Source organism: Sus scrofa, chromosome 4, assembly GCF_000003025.6.
Source record: "Sus scrofa isolate TJ Tabasco breed Duroc chromosome 4, Sscrofa11.1, whole genome shotgun sequence".
Lineage (NCBI taxonomy): Eukaryota > Metazoa > Chordata > Mammalia > Artiodactyla > Suidae > Sus > Sus scrofa.
In genome coordinates this window covers 111,289,330-111,309,554 of record NC_010446.5, presented here as the reverse complement: position 1 = coordinate 111,309,554, position 20,225 = coordinate 111,289,330, and the positions used below count along the sequence as shown (strand labels likewise).

The window sequence follows — 20,225 nt, the reverse complement described above, 5'->3', positions numbered from 1 at the left end:
TGCATTTGGCTCATAAAATTTGAGTCATAGACAATATATACCTGCTAAAGACAGACCTCTGGACTCACTAGGGTTCTTAACTAAAAACGCCTGCTCTGGGAGGTCCCACCATGGCTCAGTGGGTTACAAACCCAACTAGTATCCATGAGGTGGCAGGTCCAATCTGCTGTGGCTGTGGTGTAGGTCGGCCGCTGTAACTCCAATTCCACCCCTAGCCTGGAAACTTCTATATGCCCCAAGGGAGGCTGTAAAAAAGAAAAAAAGAAAAAGAAAAAGCAACAAACTCCTGCCCCATGTCAGCCTCGCACATGGATTTCTAATCACAGAAACCACAGAAAGATCTTAAATACCTCCTCACATCCAGCTCTCATCATTTATTATTTAGAGTAGGCTACTTATATTGTTTCCTCATAGTAACAAAGGCCAGGTTTGTTTGACGGTGGAAAAGTGATGTGTTTGCTTGTTTTATCCTTCAGGTGCCTGCTGCCCTTTGGGGGTGAAATTATACAGGCTGGGTCCTAATGGCATCCGGATCTACTGGCAGGCTGCCAGGGGCTCTGCCAATTACAGCACTGACCTCTATGGTTCCAAAGGCATTTTCACGTGTGCCCCAAGTGCTGGCCTCAGTTTCTGTGATGTCGCCGAGATCCCCTGCGGGGATGTCTATACCGTGATGGTCTCACCAGTTGCTGAGACAGGACTGAAGCTTACTTTCTGTCCCAAAAAAATATATTCAGGTAGAGCAAGTTATAACTCTTTATTTCAAGCTAGCCCTCAACTCAATCTGTGAATTGAGACTCGGAGCAGTGACACATATTTGCCATGTAGGAAGGTCAGAGATGGCATGACATCCTGCCGGCATGGAGAAATATGGGCTGCCAGGGACCCCAAGCTTCTTTGGAATTGTAATGCTTTATTATTATTTGATTCAAAGACACTCCTGCCATCCCTCTCCTGCTCTTCTCCTTCAGAAAAAGGACCCAGTGCTTGCTGTTTAAACAGTAAAGCGGATTTAAAATGATTTTCTGCTTTGAGATTTCAGGATAGGTTTTTAACATGGTATAAGAAATAATGACAGCCTGGGATGTTTGAATTAAGAGACACAAACCTTTATTTGCACAGATTCGGATTTATGACTGAGGGCGAAGGGGAAAATGAGAAAAAAACAAATTTGTAAATCATAAGCTTGGTTTGGAAATACGAGTAGGCAGACAGTCTCTGATCACAAAACACGACTGTCAGCACCTGCCATCTCACCAGAGCTGGCAGAGAAACATCAGCAATTCTCCTGCTCTGTATTCCAGCACCTTCTGCTACCTTGCCCAGGGCATAGTCATGTATTTTTCATATATTTCTAAAAAACAAAAGAGAGAGAGATGATGATGAAGCCCTAGGACTCTGCAGGTGAACACAGAAAGGGGAATCAATATTGGCTCAGAAACCTTTCCTAATACCCAGAATCTAAAATTTCCAATTATGTGGAGGTGACGAGCAGGTTCAAGATGGCTCCTGGTGAGAGAACCAGGCCAGTTCCTCTTCCGGGGGTGTTCTCGCTGTGCTTGGATGTCACGCTCTGATTCCTTGCTTTTTCATTATCCCGTCCAGAGGACAGGCTGGCCCAAAGCATAGGAAAAGGACAGGAAAGGATGGGAATGGGTGGTTGGGTGAGAACAAGCTCTTGGAAGAAGAGCCTGCCACTCAATAACAATGCATCACTATATTTGCATAAGGTTTTGAAATTTACCGAGTGTTTTCACATTCACTATTTCACTGAATACTCAAAATAACTCTATGCAGTAAGTTCAACAGATTTTCTTATCTCCGATTTGTAAAGGAGAAAGAGGTTCCCCAAATCTCTACCCATAATCATTCTCTTCTTCTAACATCTAAATCCATATTCAAACATTGTTCTATCTACTTGGAGATATGCCCCAGGCATTTCAACTCCTCAGCACCAAAAGGAAGTTCTGACCCTCTGCAATGTCTGACCTCCCATCATACTTGTTTCCAAGTGTGCAAGCTGAAAACCCTGGAGTCAACTTCCCTCTCCCTCACCCTCCATATCTAAGGAGTCTCCTTAGACTCCAAGCCCTCTCCTATTCACTCCATCATGGTTTCTAAATCCAACTTCTTCTCTTTATTTCTTTAGCTTCTTGAGTAGTTCATGGTCTCACTACTTCTCCCCTCTACTACTATACCCGTCCTGTCTTCCTGCCCTCTTGCCAGTCTTCCTACTATTGCCAGAGTTGTCATTCCAGGACATTGACCTGGTTGTCTTTGGGTCAATGACAAAATCCTCAAAAGTTTTCTACTATCCCATAGGATAAACCTCAATCCTCTGAGTGTGACATTTAAAGTCCCTTACAGTCTGTTCCCAGTCTGTCTTCCTACACCTGTACTATCCGATGAAAATCTCATGCAAGTCTGAAAATTTTAAATATTCTAGTAGCCATGTTAAAAAGGATAAAAAAAATAGGTAAAATTAATTGAGTAGCATATTTTAGTTAATTCAATAGAGCCAAAATATTCTACTTGTAATCAATATAAAAAAATTTTTTTTCCACACTATGTCTTCAAAATCTAGAAAGATTTTTTTTTTAATTTTTTGTCTTTTTAGGGCCGCACCTGCAGCATATGGAGGTTCCCAGGCTAGGGGTCGAATAGGAGCTATAGCTGTGGCCTACACCACAGCCACAGCAATGCCAGATCTGAGCCACATCTGCAACCTACACCACAGCTCACAGCAACACTGGATCCTTAACCCACTGAGTCCAGGGATTGAACCTGCGTCCTCATGGTTCCTAGTCAGATTTGTTTCCAATGTGCCATGACCGGGAACTCCTAGTGTGCATTTATTTAACACAGAGCATCTCAGTTCGGACTAGCCACATTTGGAATGCTCATAGCTTCATGTGGAGAGTAGCTACTGTATTGGAAAGTACAAGTCGGAGTTCCTGTCATGGCATGGCGGAAACGAATCTGACTAGGAACCATGAGGTTGTAGGTTCGATCCCTGGCTTCGCTCAGTGGGTTAAGAATCCAGCGTTGCCATGAGCTGTGGCATAGGTTGCAGACGCAACTCAGATCTGGCGTTGCTGTGGCTCTGGCACAGGCCAGCAGCAACAGCTCCAATTAGACCCCTTAGCCTGGGAACTTTCATATCCCAAGGGTATGGCCCTATAAAGACAAAGGACAAAAAAAAAAAAAAAAAAAAAAAGTGAGAGTCTAGGTCTTTCCACGATATCCCTCTTGAGAAGACCCTTTCCAGTCTAGTCACATGGAATCCTTCACACACAGCTGCCCTAGCCACACATGCCAGACCACATGCTTCTGAGTAAGGCAGCATGCCTTTCTTTGCTTGGAATTCCACCCTGCGGCAACCAAGGGAACTCCACCAGCCCCAGGTTCCCCTCTGTGAAGTCTTCTCCTGTTCTCCTAGGCTGAGCTTATCTTCTCTCTCCCTCGGTTGTGACTCTACATCACCCTTGCCTTTACCACGTCATGTTCCTGTGAGTTGAATGTGTTATTTCTGCTAAATGGTAGTCGCTTAGCCTCTCAGTACCTTGCGTATAACTGTGGCCCCATATTTTTAAAAATTATATCATAAAATTATATATTAAAGATATAAATATATACTTATATATTAAAATCTATAAGTATATAATTATATATTTTTTAAAATAAAAGAGTTTATGTGTTTGTCTATAATCATACAGCAAGTGAGTGATGGAAGTTCTTTCTCCTTCATATTCACAATTCAACCCTTAGAGAGTCATTCCTCTGATGATTTCTTAGTTGGAACTTTAATACCGTTTGAGGCAGGGGGGAATGCCCTCTCAAGCCTGTAGCCATCTCACTTTAGTAAAGGTTGGGTGTCTAGACTCAAGTTAGGGAATTTACATTTACTTTGTCTCCCTGGTGAAAACCATACATTTGGGGGAAGTTTAGGGGGTTTTTTGGTGTGTGTGTGCTTTGGTGTCCCCCCCCATATCAGTAATGCCTTGATCTTATAATTAGGGCGATACTATAGATGATAATAATTACTAGCATTTGTTGAGTGTTCTGTCCCAGACATTATGCTAAGGGCTTTACATGCATTAATCCAGTTGATCCTTATAACAACTCCCTGAGGTTGCCATTCTCATTCTTACTCCTTTACAGTTAAACCGAAGGTCAGAAAACTAAAGTGACTTATCCAAGTTCATACTGTTAGCAGGTATTTCCTTCTCTTATCACCCAAGCTTAATCATTCTTTGGCTTACTTTCCTATTGTTCTTTCTTAAATTGTATCTTCACCATATCAGACACATCAATATATACACATATTTTTGTCTTTTTAGGGCCGCATCCATGGCATATGGAAGTTCCCAGGCTAGGGGTCGAAGCAGAGCTGCAGCTGCCAGCCTACACCACAGCCACAGCCACACCAGATCCAAGCCACTTCTGTGACCTACACTACAGTTCACAGCAACATCAGGCCACTTCTGTGACCTACCCTGCAGTTCACAGCAATGCCAGATCCTTAACCCACTGAGCAGGGCCAGGGATCAATCCCAAGTCCTCTTGGACACTAGTCGGGTTTCTTACCACTGAGCCACGACGGGAGCTATATATTTTAATATATTTTAATGCTTGTGTTTTTATTTATTACAGTAACCTGCTCTGGAAGTACACTTGGAATGGGTAAGCCATTTTTCTCATGGATTCAATAGAAAGGAATTTTCGTTGTTGTTCTCTAGGGTGACTTAATGAAGTTGAGATCAAAGCTGACTCTTCAGTTAATTAGAAAGGCAAATGGTTTCTGTCTGTGATGCGAGGGGTGCATGCTCTCCTCTCCTACAGCATTTTCTCCCCTGTTAGAATGTCTCCCCTCAGACTCCACCAGCGGAGATGAATTCCTTTGGATTCTGAAATCTTTTCGGTCTTCCAGGGTCCCACAGGGAAATGTAAATATTTTTCAGAGAGGCAGCTGCTTCATTCTTCCTTTGAGAGTGGTTCCCAGCCCTCTGTACATTGAGTCACTTTGAGAGCCTAGAAGTAATTGATGGCTGGGCTCTACCCCCAGATAGTCTGATTTAGTTGGGCTGGAAAGTCTGGGGATGAAGATTTTTTTTTTTCTTCGATGCTCTTTAGGTTATTCTAAAGTGTCACCAGCACTGCTGCTTTAGAGCAGATCTTCCTGAACCTTATTGTGCCTATAGATCACCTGAGGCCTTGTTAAAACCAGAGTCTAAGCTGGTGGGTGTAGGAAAGGTCTGAGACTTTGTACTTCTAACAAGGTCCAGATGACACTGATGCTGCTGGTCTGACCACACTTGAAGGAGTCGGGTGTTGGAATCTGCAGAGAGCTAGGATGTCTGCTTCCAGTCTGCATGGGTGGATGTGGCCCACAGAGGAAAAGGGTACAGAACGGGCAGCTGGAATAAAGACAACCCTCACTGCCGCTCAGGGGTGCTCAGGGCTGATCCCATCTAGACTGTTCTTGGCGCCCGGTGGCGTTACAGGCTGCAGAGTTGATCACACGGAGCTGCTGACCCAGTAAGTAACATATGCTGCTTCATGGGGAATCTTTGTCACACTCTTCCAGGAGGCCTGCTTAATCTGCGGCCTTGGGAGAACCCCCAGGGTATATCATCAACCTCAAAGTACAGGCAGGACACACACACACCCACCCACCCACCCACCCACCCACACACACACACACACACAGTCAGACGTGTCTGACCACAGAGGGTGTGAGTGGAAATGAAGCCTTCCTACCAGTCAACCCCTCCAGCCTCCCAGCCTGGCCAGCTCCCCTCCAGCACCTCCTTTCACTGGCAGGGGCTCGGTCTGGGGTCTCTTCACTGCCTGGTCTCTATGTCCTCTCCCAGTCCATTGCTTCTGGGAGTACAGCAGGACACAGGCTTTCTAATTCTTGCCCCACCTGCAGGTCTGAAATAAGAATCATCCCTATTAAATTTTAAAGAGTTTATTTTCCGTGACTTCAGGGAAACAGACCTGGCTTATTAAAAACAGACTGTGGGGAAACTTATAAATTACAAATAAATTACTTTTAAAAAACCTCAGTGTACTAATGACCACAAGTCCTGGTCATTTACATGAATGTACCTGAGTGTGCATTTGTGAAGTCAAGAATTTCCAGTATTATGGCTGTTTGTTTTTTTGTTTGTTTGGTTGGGTTTTTTTTTTTTTTTTTTTTTTTTTTTTGGCATTGTCACAACCATTTCTGCCTTTATTCTACATGCCTTTTCCTTTCATTAATAGAATCCATAAAAATGACAAGGAGGGAGGAGTTCCCATTGTGGTTCAGTGGTTAATGAACCCGACTAGAACCATGAGGATGCGGATTCGATCCCTGGCCTTGCTCATTGGGTTGGGGATCCGGCGTTGCCGTGAGCTGTGGTGTGGGTTGCAGACGTGGCTCTGGTCCCACATTGCTGTGGCTGTGGGGAAGGCCAGCGGCTACAGCTCTGATTCATCTCCTAGCCTGGGAACCTCCATATGCCTCAGGTGTGGCCTAAAAAGACAATAAATACAAAATAAAAATAATTAAAAATGACAAGGAGTGATATAGGAAAGTTTATCATAGGCACAATAGATTTTACAGAAATTTGGAATTTAGCAGATGTTTTAAGTAAGTCAAAATATCCATCTGTATAACAAAAGCTTTTGCAGAGTTTTCTGGGTTTTGTTTCAGGGTCATACTGGCTTCATAAAATCAGTTGGGAAGTTTTCCTTTTTTCTATTTTTTGGAAAGAGTTTGTGAATCATTGGTATTATTTCTTCTTTAAATATCAGTAGAATGCACCAGTAAAGCAATCTGTGCCTGAGGTTTCTCTGTGGATAGTTTTAAAATTACTAATTGTTTTCTTATAACACTGTAAATCAGTTATACTCCAGTATAAAATAAAAATTAATTAAAAATAAAAAGACAGCCCTTTTTAATCAGTGTTTTCCCTGAGCCACAGAGGAGTGATAGTAGGGGCCTTAGGAGATGAGGAGAGGTGGGTTATATACCAGCCTTCCTTAAGATTTTGTTAAAGAAAAAGTTGCAGAGCTCCTGTCATGGCACAGCGGAAACAAATCTGACTAGTTACCATAAGGTTGTGGGTTCAATCCCTGGCCTTGCTCCGTGAGTTAAGGATCTGGCATTGCTGTGAGCTGTGGTGTAGGCCAGCAGCTGTAGCTCCGATTTGACTCCTAGCCTGGGAACTTCCATGTGCCATGGGTGTAGCCCTAAAAAAACAAACAAACAAACAAAAAACAACAACAACAAAAAAGTTGCAATGCTTTTTAATTTTAATTTTATTTTTATTGGCCTCATCTGTGGCATATGGAAGTTCCTGGGCCAGGGATTGAATCTCAGCCACGGCGGCGGTGGCAGGCCAGATATTTAACCCACTCCACCACAGCAGGAACTCTTGCAGTGCTTCTTAAAAATTTGTTGAAAACATTTTATTTTATTTTATTATTATTATTTTTTTTGGTCTTTTTGCTATTTCGTGGGCCGCTCTCACGGCATATGGAGGTTCCCAGGCTAGGGGTCGAATCGGAGCTATAGCTGCCAGCCTACGCCAGAGCCACAGCAATGCAGGATCCGAGCCGCGTCTGCGACCTACACCACAGCTCATGACAACGCCGGATCCTTAACCCACTGAGCAAGGGCAGGGACCGAACCCGCAACCTCATGGTTCCTAGTCGGATTCGTTAACCACTGCGCCACGACGGGAACTCCTGAAAACATTTTAAAAATGTTTAAAATGTGTTTTAAAAAATGTTTCTGGTGGTGCCTGCTACTCATCACCATCACCAGAAAGCTTGTTCAAAATGCACAATCTCGGGCCCCACCGGGATTTACTGAATCCCAGGTAATTCCCATGCATATGCAACTTTGGGGATATCTGCTTAGGTGGTAGTTCTCAAACTTTGGTGTGTATCAGAATTCCTTGGAAGCTAATAAAGGATGTCGAGGTCGAGGCCTGTGGAAATGGGTAAGACCTGGGCCTCCGTATTTCTATCAGTTTCCAGGTGATTCTGACTCTCCAAGTCTGAGAAGCACTGCTCGAGGTCACTGTTCTCCACTTCCTCTGTCCCTCTGGGTTGTCTCGGTTGCGTCTCCCTTCATTAGCAAGCTTCAGTCATCAACCTGAGATCTGACCCTCTCTTTAAGCAGATCCTTGGAGTTCCCATTGTGGTTCAGCAGGAGTAAACCTGACTAGTGACCATGAGGATGTGGGTTCAATCCCTGGCCTTGCTTAGTGGGTTAAGGATCCGGCATTGCCGTGAGCTGTGGTGTAGGTTGCAGATGCGGCTCTTATCTGGTGTTGCTGTGGCTGTGGTGTAGGCCAGCAGCTCAGCTCTGACTTGACCGGTAGCTGGAGAACTTCCATATGCCACAGGTGTGGTTCTAAAAAGAAAAAAAAAAAAAATTGATCCTTGTAGAAATCATGCAAAACTCTCAAAAAGAGTATTTGAGGTCCCCTATGGCATATGGCATTCACCATATTAAGGGAGAGATTCTAAATTGCTGTCCAGCATCAGCATTTCTCCTCTCTGTACATAGGACTCATCAGAGTAGGTCCCTGGCTGACATGGAGCCTCCAGATCTGTTAAGAGAAGCCTTGGGAATCTTGTTGGTCTAAGACTTTTTGTCTTGCTTGACTCTTGGATTATCCTGAAGCTTTTCAGAAGCACAAGTGGATTTTTTTGAGGGACAGGTCTGGGTTTAAATCCTGCTGCATTTCTTACCCTTAGGCAAGTTGCTGCAATTCGATCTAAGCATTGGTTTCCTCATCTGTACATTGGAACAACCCCTCATAAGATGTTTTGAAGATTAAGGGAGATAAAATTGTTGACAATGACAGGCCCACAGTCAGCTCAATGAATAAAAGGCCTGGGGATGGAGAGGCCCATTCTCTGTCCTGGGTCAGTAGTCTGAGCTCAAAGAGATTCTTGGGAGGATTCATCTCATGAAGCAGGAGAGAGACAACCCTGATCAGTTAGAACCTTGGTCAATTTCTTCTTGGCCTTTAACAGTTCACATTGTCTTAACGTTCTGGTTACTTGCTGCAAAGCGCTAGTAAATGGCATTTCAAACAAAAATGCTAATTTACATCTCAGAGACGTTTGAGGGCTTTTTAATTTAAGAAAGTGTCTGCATATTTAATGGATTTTGTGTCTTCTTCCCATCCTTGCCTTTTCAGTGATTTACAGAGGGAAGAGAAATGCAGAATGACATAGTGAACCACGGATAAAAACAAAGACTTGACTAGTGAGTAGTTTCAATGGAAATTGTATGGTTCAAAGGCAATTTTTTTTCTTTGCTTTGAAAAAATTCTTCCCACATTTTTGCAAAGGTTTTTCAATTGTTAGTGTGATTAGAGATGGGAAAAAGCTATTAGAATACCAAACGCCTCTAGGATGGGACATGCTTTGGCCTTCAGAAGAACCACTCTGACTCCACGTCTTGAGGGCAAGGTCAAGTGTGTCCTCACCTGTATAGGAACTCAAGATCTGCTGCAGAGAGCACTCGGTAGAGAAATGAATCCAGGAAAGTCCTCTGGAAGGCTGTCAGAGTGAGCCAGCACTCTGGAAATGTTAAGTTTCTACTTATCAGAAATTCTTTCGGCGTTTACACACACTTCAGCACACCCACTTCATAAGTGTTTTATCAACCCCAGTACTTGCCAGGGAGCCCTCCAGACATTCAAGAGCTGAAAACGTCCACTCCCGGACAAGTTGAAATCAAGCCACCGCACAGAGACAGTGCTCAACCAAGGCAAACCTCCACCAGGACTTCTGCCCAGGTTGGTTAGCAGCAGCTGCCAGCGCCACCTGCAGTAACAAACACCGTCATCTCAAGTTAAGAGGAAGCTGAGCCGCTTGCAGACTCCACCAAGCCAGAGCATCGAGTCATGAGACTTGTGTGTGAGCGTTTGGGAAAGCAGAGCTGCTGGCCTTTTGCTGGAAGGGTGGTGGTCATTCTTTTGAATGAGCAAAGGCTTCAGATGGAGGGACAACCAGGGCCAGAGCCTCAAATTATGGCAGATGGACACACATGCATCTTTTAGGGGGAGGATGATCTAACTCTTGTTGGCTGTAGCCCCTGTTCACACTGTAATTATTCACACTAACAGCTTCTGCTGCTGCTGCTTCTTGGACAGATAAGGCAATGATATATAATATAAATCTGTGATATGCAAAAAAGTTTGCCCTTTGAGTGCCAGTAACTTTATTAAAAGATAGTACGAATGGGGTTTGTGTAACACACACATAACTGTTTTCTCCCCAGAACATAGCTGTGGAGCCAAGAATGTCTGTAGCTGGGAACAAGGATAAAACTCTGCCCAGAGGGAACTGGAGCATGGAATTCGGCTTGAGGTACCCTGGGAGGGAGCAGCGAACTTCCTTTTCTGTGGCTGCTTTTCCTTCTGTGAAAGATGGTGTCCCTGATAAGAGATACTCCTTAGACCATCCACACTTGAAAAGGAAATAAGCCAAAGACATAGATCTTGAAGAGTGGAATTTGTTGGATCACAGAGCACACACAGAGGAGGGCCGAGTTTAGTTCACATTCATTCCTAAGTACAAGTGAATGAACAGGAGTGAGGCTAGGTGCATCCATATCCACTGGGGAACTCACTAATATAGATTTCCTGGTACCACCTCTGGAGACTCTAACTCAGCAGGGTTGGGACCAGTCTGGGAATCTATACTTGCAACAAACACACCAAGTGATTCTGGCATGTGGTCAGGTTTGGGAATCTTAAAAGACTTGCTTGGTGAATTCTTCCTTGAAGCAAAATTGCAGTGATGGGAAGCTGAGAAGTGTTAAAAGATAAACTACAGCATATCACAAATTTTAAGAGCTTATTTGAGCAGCAGTTGATTTGAATTCAGCAGCACCAAAACAGAAATGGTTAGGTGCATTCCATTGACAGCAGCTGGGGGTGATGGGGGTTGGGGTGGGGGTAGGGAGAGGTGTTTATAGAAATGAGGTGGCAGCAAAGCAAAGATATTATTTGATGAGGTATAGTTTAAGGGGTTGGCTTATTTGGGGAACCCTAGTTGGCTGGTCATGACTGGTTGTCCTTAGATTTTGGTTTCTTAAACTTGAGACACGTACAGGCTTAGGTTTTGGCTTGCTTACAAAGGCTGCTAAGGGACTAGAACCACCCCAGGCTAATGGCCTCCTTATTTAATTAATTTAACAGAAGACAGAGGGCAAGTGAGGGAAGTTTGGAGAGAAGATCTGGAGGGTTCAGGACTGGAGCAGCATTCCAGGCTCTGGTTCAGCTGAGCCCGCTTCCTGACAGGGTAATGCCTGCTGAATAGAGTTGTGTCTAGGGCTGCCTGGACTAGCCAAAGAGCCAAGGACAAAGGTCAGATGGAAGGCCAGGATCCTAGGACAGTGCAGGCCTGGAACGGGTACATGTCACACCTTATAAATACATATGAGGACACATAAAATGAAGTGGCCATCTACTTATCTAGGCATCTATGTCTGGGTTGCTTTGGTCAAAATTCCACAGAAGGTAATGTGGTCCACGTTGGGTGGACATGAAACCAAAACATGGATGCAGCACATACTACATGTTTCAACAAACTCACTTCATTCTCATCATAACCCTGTGAACTAGATAATAATATTATTCCTTTATACAGATAAGGAAAAAGAGACCTGGAAAGGTCAAGGAACTCATCCATGTTCACACAGCTAACCAGTTGGAACACAAATTCCCAGGCAGCCAAGTAAGTATGCAGCATTCATTACACCTGCTAATCCGTGATTTTTTTTTTTTTTTTTTTTTTTTTTTTGTCTTTTCTAGGGCCGCACCCACAGCATATGGAGGTTCCCAAGCTAGGGGTCCAATTGGAGCTGTAGCTGCCGGCCTACACCAGAGCCACAGCAATGTGGGATCTGAGTCACGTCTGCGAACTACACCACAGCTCACGGCAATGCTGGATCCCTAACCCACTGAGCAAGGCCAGGGATCGAACCTGCAACCTCATGGTTCCTAGTCAGATTCATTAACCACTGCGCCATGACGGGAACTCCAATCCGTGGTATATATAGACCATATTCCTATGGGTTATCATGATCAAGTGATAAATTATTAGTGAAGTAGACTTAGGAATAGGGTGGTGAGTGAGTGATCTGTCCTAATCCAAGAACTTTTACATTCACCCCTTGGTTATTTTGGCTGTTTATCTGCTCTACAAATTAAATTTTTATCTCTGACCAGTGTTGGTGGATTTTATCTTCCATTCTGCTGTTTTCAGGGAATTCAGATTCCTTGTTCAGTTTGTTTAGCCAAACAAACTAGAGGAGACTAGAGAGACAGCTCAGGGAAGTTATGTGAAACTAGGGGAGGGAGGGCAGGCAGTGCAGTACAAAGGTAAGGGCGTGACTCAGCGGAAACAATCTGACCAGTATCACATGAGGACGCAGGTTCTTAGAGGCATCTTGAAGTCTTCCGTGATTTCACTTCTCTGAATCTCAGTTTTCACATCTGTAAAATGGCAATAAACATTATCATCTGGTTAGCTGGCTGTGAGGTTTGAGATGTTACACTCATGTTCAACACACAAATGCAATAAAACTGAAGTGTTTCAAGTCCCACTACTAAGAGAGGCAGAGGAGCAGTGGCAAAAAAAAAAAACAAACAAAAAAAAAACCAACAAACAAAAAAAAAAACCAGGCAGAATCAGAGTTTGTAGGTGTGGTAGATGTAGACCCATGTCTATGTGCTGCCAAAGCCAACACGAACTCCACTACTCCCAGGGCTACCTTGGAATCTGGCCTTCAGGGGCATGAGTTACAGCTACACCCCCTGTGACCCAAGTCAAACCTGCAACCCAGCAGGGCCTTTCTGTATCACTCCCTGGCACCTGGTTATTCTCCTCAAGGGTAAGGGATGGAGGCACTTTGACTCATCATACTCCTCCATCTCGGTTTGAGCCTCTAGAGCCAGGAGCTCCATTTCAGAAGGTCAGTCTGTACTTTTTCTTATGGCTGGGGTTTCCATTCTGCTATACTAAGCAGAAGCTGATGTAATTATTTTTTTTTTTTGCTTTTTAAGGCCACGCTTGTGGCATATGGAGGTTCCCAGGCTAGGGCTCCAATCAGAGCTACAGCTGCCAGCCTACACCAAAGCCACAGCACCGAGGGATCCAAGCCCCATCTGCAACCTACACCACAGCTCACGGCAACGCCAGATCCTTAACCCATTGAGTGAGGCCAGGGATTGAACCCGCAACTTCATGGTTCCTAGTCGGATTTATTTCCACTGCGCCATGACAGGAACTCCTGATTTAAAATTGAAAAGGAAGACGAATGTAATGTGTGTCTTTGTTTAAAATTCTAAGCAGATAAACCCATTTAAAATAAGTTTGAGAAGTTCCCATTGTGGCTCAGCAGAAATGAATCTGACTAGCATCCATAAGCACACAAGTTTGATCCCTGGCCTCAATCAGTGGGCTAAGGATCTGGCATTGCCATGAGCTGTGGTGTAGGTCATTGATGCGGCTCGGATCCCACATTGCTGTGGCTGTGGTGCAGGCCGGCAGCTATAGCTCTGGTTCAACTCCTAGCCTGGTAGCTTCCAAATGCCAAGGGTGCAGCCCAAAAAAAAAAAAAAAAAAAAAAAAAAGTTTTTAAAGAGGCCAGAGCTCCACCTTAGCCTATATAAACCTTAAGTGGAAAAGCTATTCATGCCATAGGTTTTGCTTAAAGCCATTTTGTGGCTGTTTATAATCTTTTTTTTTTTTTTGGTCATTGTTGTTTTTTTTTTTCAGGTTTTGTTTGTTTGTTTGGTTTTGGGTTTTTTTTGTGCCCCCAGACACACACACATGGCATACAGAAGTTCCCAGCCAGGTAATCGAATCTGAGCCGTAGCTGTGACCTGTGCCCCAGCATCAGGAATGCCAGATCCTTAACATGCTGCACCACAGTGGGAACTCCTATGGCTGTTTTTATTTTTCATTAGCTTTCTCTCTCCTAAAGAGCAAAAACTGAGGTTATCCCATAGTCTGCTCCCTTGCTTTCTGCGTAGCTCAAGGCTAATCCTTCTTCCCACTCCACCACTAGCTGTGCATCCTTGGCAAGCTACTTGACTTCACTAAGCCTGTTTCCTTGTCTGTAAGGGTTGCTTTGAGGATCAATGAGATAGTCCACTTAGCACGGTGCCTGCTTTAGTAAATGTTAGCTATTATAATTACTAATAGTAAGTACCATTTACACTTCTCTATGTGACCAAGTTGAATTAAGAAAATTGGGAGTTCCCATTATGGCTTAGCAGGTTAAGGACCCTACACTGTCTCTGTGAGGACACAAGTTTGATCCCTGGCCTCGCTCAGTGGGTTAAGGATCTGGTGTTGCCACAGGCTGCGATGTAGGTTGAAGATGTGGCTCAGATCTGGTGGTGTCCTGAGTGTGATGTAGGCGAGCAGCTGCTGCTCAGATTTGACCACAAGCTTGGGAACTTACAGGTGCGGCCATAAAAAGAAAAAAATAACGTAAAATTGGTTCTTTGCAAATCCCTGTGAGAAAGCATACTTTGTGTTAATGTCTATGATGGTTATGTCACAGTTTGGGGGGCTCAGCAACTAAACTCATTCAATTCATGAGTGATTAGTTTGATTGCAAGTCTCAGGAAATAGATCTCTCTACCTACACTTGCTATGTTTGAGCTTAAATTGTCTCCTTTGTTGAATCAGCAATAATTCCCTTCTTTTAAATGCTAAAGCATTGATAGCCTCTCCCACCTGAATTTGTTTGTTGAATAGATAATTATTTTATTGGTTCATACAGGTATACTATCATCACAAGGGCATTTACTTTTTAACCAACTTTTTTTTTTTTTTTTTTTTGTCTTTTTGTCTTTTTGTCTTTTTGCAGCAACGCCAGATCGGAGCCACGTCTGCAACCTACACCACAGCTCACCGCAACGCTGGATCCTAAACCCACTAAGCAAGGCCAGGGATTGAACACGCAACCTCATGGCTCCTAGTCGGATTCGTTATCCACTGTGCCACGAGGAGGAACTCCTTAACCAACTTTTGACTACCTGCAGCATATCAAGAATTGAGCTAATTAGATTTTTAATTCTTCAGAATCTGGTCTCATTTATTTGACGTTCCTGAAAGTCTTGAACAGTTCTGGGCACACTGGATGGCACCTCACATTTCTGCCCAATTATTGCCTCCTTGAACGATGAATAAACTTTTTGAAGGATAAATTTTCTATTCGGTAGGCGACTGAATGAAGTCCATTACAAATCGCTTCACAAAGTGCAGAACTCCCTCCCGTTTTCATGTACCCTACGTGTAATCCGGAATTTCTCAGATGCTGTTAGCTCCCAATCCGTTGGCACGGTTTCGTTTTCTGACGTCACAGGTCGTCGAAATTCATCTGACAGCCTCCCGCTAGGGGGCGCGCAACTGCTCAAGGAGCGTCCATCCGCACTGCGCAGCCTCAGTCTAGGGATGGGCGGGAAGCCCCTACAGAGCCCGTGACGTCACCGGAGGGCGCGGACCGTGGGCGTGGGCGGGGCCTCCCCCGCAGCTAGAGGCGGGGCCCGCCCGACCCCTTTCCCTCAGCTCAAGTAGGTTGCGAGTGGGAGGCGCCGGCGGCTGCTCCGCAGTGTTTGGAAAGATGGCGCCGCCGGTGACGGAACGGGGGCTGAAGAGCGTCGTGTGGCAGAGTGAGTGCGATGGGGCAGGGGCTGAGAGAGGGAAGGCCAAGGAGGCCGTGGCGCCCGGCCTTGCGTTCCTGCCCCAGACCAGCAGTCCCTTGGGGAGCCGCGGCGGCCACTTGTTGCTTTGGCGCCCACGTCCCTGTTAGGACTTCTTCCTGCTTTCCTTCCCAGCGCAGTTCTGGCAGGACCAGGGATGGGCGGGGTGCGGGAGGACGCGGCCCTGGCGTCTGGCACCCTCTCCGCTCGGCGGGGCCCTGGCCCCGAAGCCCCGCCCTGGGTGAGCGGCCCCCGGCCGGCCTTTTCCGCCCGGGGCCCCGGCGCCGGTCCTCCGCCGCGCCCGCGTCGAGGCCCCACCAGTCGGCGATGTCTCTCCACCGGAGACAATCTAAGCACTGTTTTTCTCTCTCGTCCCTCCCACTCTCCCCGCACTTGGGTTTCCGAAAAGTGCTTATTCTTGCTTATTGGTCTTAGTATCAGGGAGGGTTTTATAACCGTACTTTATCTGTCCTTTAAGAAGACAAAAACAAAACCTCACTGTTAAACAGACCCCTCTTCCCTTCTAGAAGAGCCCACTTTCTAAAGAGAAGGGACCGCTGGAATGATTAAATCTCGGGGCAAAGCTGTACCTTCATCCACCTTTTCCTTTCTACTCTCCGAGTCACTCCGTTTTGCTAGGACTGTACTACTTATTGGTTACTCATATTCTGCCATATCATCCACGACTTTCATAAATATCACACCAAACCTAGACCGGTCAGGTTAGAGAAGGAATAATACTGCCAAACAGGAAGAACTATCATTGTTTGGCATTGCTGCGTTCAAAGTAATTATGGTCTAGTGGTGGAAAGGGAGTAACATCCAATTAGTATTTCTGACTCCAGCTTTGAAGAAGGAACAGAAATAGCACCTGAGTTAACAAACTTCTGGGAGTTATAGAATTCCTTGTATAAAATTAAAACTCCAAATTGGTGACTGGCATAGTGATTAGCACATCAGATACTAAAAACAAGTGTATAAATAAAAGAGGGAAAAAAGTTATGAAAATATTTTTATTACTTTTTTCTTTTTACCTTTTTTTTTTTTTTTTGGTCTTTTTGTCTTTTTAGGGCCTCACCCGCAGCATATGGAGGTTCCCAGGCTAGGGGTCTAATTGGAGCTGTAGCCGCCGGCCTACACCACAGCACAGCAACTTGGGATCCGAGCCGCATCTGCGACCTACACCACAGATCAGGGCTACGCCTGATCCTTAACCCGCTGAGTGAGGCCAAGGATCGAAACCGAGTCCTTATGGATGCTAGTCGGGTTCACTAACCGCTGAGCCACGATGGCAACTCCTTGAAACTATTTCTTTTAATTGGATAATTGTAAAGTTAGAAATTTGTTTTTCAAAATTTGCATGGGTTACTTTTAAGATTTGGTAATGTTTTAAAATCACAGTGGTATTTAAATACATTTATATTGTAAATGGGAATTACATTGTAAATATATGTTGGAAATGGGTAATGAATTGTATTTTATAAGTAATTTCCAAGATGGTCCTTATGGTCAGCATTTATTAGCAAAGGAAAAAGGTTAATGGCAGTAATGTTGGTGTTGATGGCATGGAAACTAGGCAAGAGGGAGCGTTTAAAGATAACAATTTTCCGTCGTGGGCTGTGAACCTGAGGTGGCACCAGGATATCCAGATGGCGTGTAAGATAAAGAAGATGGGACACTGAATGGAAGGAAGGTGTTATGAGGATTAAAAAATTAGTTATTAGAACTTTTGTGTAAGTAGGAACATAGCCAAAAGACAGGTGATGTTCATTCCACATTTAGTAAGTAAGTGGAGAGAAAAGAGAAGTGGGGAGCCTCTCAGTTCTGTCAGCAGAAGATGACAGTCTGAAAGAAATGAAGGCATCTTCTCAGAGGTAGGAGAATCACACATTTGACTGAGAAAAGGTTCTGCTAACTATATAGGTAGTATAGTTAGGTCTGGGTAGAAAGCTAAGTAGCTTTCAGTTGTTTTTTTTTTTTTTTTTTTTTTTTTAAAAAAAAAAAAAGGACTTCCCCTTGCGGCACAGCGGAGACGAATCCAACTAGCAACCGTGAGGCAGCGGGCTCCATCCCTGGTGTTGCTGTGGCTGTGGTGTAGGCCAGCGGCTATAGCTCCGATTAGACCCCTAGCCTGGGAACCTCCGTATGCCTCGGGTGTGGCCCTGAAAAGATAAAAAAGCCCCCCCCCCAAAGCCGTTCGGTTTACCTACAAAGTAGGGAAAAGGGAACTAATGTTTCTTGAACAATTACTCTATGCCAGGCACAATTCTTTACATATATTAAAACTTGAGAATTTATTACCTCTATTTGACAGATGTTAAAACTCTTATTATTGCTGCATTCTTCTGTTTTTTTTTTTTTAAATCATTGGCTCAGCTTTAATTAGACTTTACCCTTAAGCTTTTACAAGTGGAATTAATCATAAAGCAAGGGTGTAGGGGAATAATTTTCCGCTCCTTTTCTTGTAAACTCAAATTCTTTGGAGTAAAGCAGGCTTTTACTGTTCACAAGATTATTTGTGAGCTGTAAAATAGTTTTCCCTGTATAGCTGCCTTATTCTTAACAGCCAAAAAGCCAAAACAACCCAGATGTCCATGGACTGGTGAGTGGATAAATACCATTGGTACATACAATGGAATATTACTAGGCAATAAAAAATAATGAAGTGGAGTTCCCGTCGTGGCGCAGTGGTTAACGAATCCGACTAGGAACCATGAGGTTGCGGGTTCGGTCCCTGCCCTTGCTCAGCGGGTTAAGGATCCGGTGTTGCCGTGAGCTGTGGTGTAGGTTGCAGACCTCTAGCCTGGGAACCTCCATATGCTGCGGGAGCGGCCCAAGAAATAGCAACAACAACAACAACAAAAAGACAAAAAAGACAAAAAGACAAAAAAAAAAAAAAAATGAAGTACTGATACATGCTATAGTTTTGATGATCCTTGGAAAAATTATGCCAAATGAGAAGTCAGTCATAAAGAACCATGTGTTATATGACTCCATTTATATTAAATGTCCAGAATAGGCAAATCTATAGAGATTAGTAGAAAGTAGATTAGTGGTTGCCTACATCTGCGGGGATGGAGAGATGTGGGGAATGATGGCTAAGGTTTCCTTTGAAGTAATGAAAATGTCCTAAAATTGAATATGGTGAAGAGTGCACAACTCTGAATATACTGAAAGCCATTTAATTGTACACTTTGGATGGATTATATGGTATGTAAATTATAAAGCTACTTTTAAAAACCTGATAGAGGAGTTCCCATTGTGGTTCAGTGGGTTAAGAATCCAACTAGGGGAGTTCCCATCGTGGCGCAGTGGTTAACGAATCCGACTAGGAACCATGAGGTTGCGGGTTCGATCCCTGCCCTTGCTCAGTGGGTTAAGGATCTGGCGTTGCCGTGAGCTGTGGTGTAGGTTGCAGACGTGGCTCAGATCCCATGTTGCTGCAGCTGTGGTGTAGGCCGGCAGCTACAGCTCCAATTCGACCCCTAGCCTGGGAACCTCCATATGCCGCGGGAGCAGCCCAAGAAATGGCAAAAAGACAAAAAAAAAAAAAAAAAAAAAAAAAAGAATCCAACTAGGGAGTTCCCATCGTGGTGCAGTGGAAGTGAATCCGACTAGGAACCATGAGGTTGTGGGTTTGAACTCTGGCCTCGATCAATGGGTTAAGGATCTGGTGTTGCCGTGAGCTGTGGTGTAGGCTGGCAGTTGTAGCTCCAATTAGACTCCTAGCCTGGGAACTTCCAGATGCCTCGAATGTGGCCCTAAAAAGATGAAAGAAGAAGAATCCAACTAGGATCCATGAGGATTTGAGTTCGATCCCTGGCCTTGCTCAGTGGGTTAAAGGATCCAGTATTGCTCTGAGCTGTGGCATAGGTCCATACACAGTTTGCATCCCATGTTGCTGTGGCTGTGGTGTAGGCTGGCAGCTGCAGCTCCAATTTGACCCCTAGTCTGGGAACCTTCATATGCCACAGTTGCAGCCCTAAGAAGAGGAAGGAAAAAAAAAGAAGTTTCATGGGAGAAGGAAGAAAAAGTAATTATTTCCTCTCTGGGAGTAAATCAGGGAGGATTCAAAAGAGGAGGTAACATTGAAAGGTAGGAGGATTTTACCAGATGGGGAAATCTGAGCCAAAACTCGAAGGTATGAAAATATATGATATTTATGGAAGAGGGGATAATTCCCTTTTCTGAGTACAGAATACTTGCTGCAAGAAATAGAGGGACAAAGACTAAAAGGTAGGTTGGAGCTTAATTGTTTAGACATTCTCAAGCAGTCGGAAACCATTAAAGATGAAATATTTTTTCCTTCCTCAAATAGTCATCCTCAGCAGTTTGGGGTCTGTATTAGAACAGTGCTGAAAGGAAGTCATTTTCTTGATCCTAAAGTTTTCAATTTCAGTAAGTATAACGGTAAAGTGCACTAACGCTAAGTGTACAGCTGGGTGAATTTTTACCCATGTAACTATCACGTAGATTGAGGTATGGAAT

At 44.3% G+C, this 20,225-nt stretch overlaps 2 protein-coding genes across 2 annotated transcripts in view; both read left to right on the top strand.

Moving 5' to 3' along the window:
• Positions 1–10,198, top strand: part of FNDC7 (fibronectin type III domain containing 7) — a 29,194-nt gene extending 18,996 nt beyond the window's left edge. Inside the window, 3 exon segments of the mRNA XM_021090107.1 lie at positions 477–737; positions 4,654–4,683; positions 9,207–10,198. Of these exon segments, the coding sequence (XP_020945766.1) occupies positions 477–737; positions 4,654–4,683; positions 9,207–9,238 (323 nt within the window). The 3' untranslated portion in view covers positions 9,239–10,198.
• Positions 15,488–20,225, top strand: part of STXBP3 (syntaxin binding protein 3) — a 59,914-nt gene continuing 55,176 nt past the window's right edge. Inside the window, exon 1 of the mRNA XM_021090106.1 lies at positions 15,488–15,707. Coding sequence (XP_020945765.1) covers positions 15,659–15,707 — 49 coding nt within the window. The 5' untranslated portion in view covers positions 15,488–15,658. The remainder of the gene's footprint in view (positions 15,708–20,225) is intronic.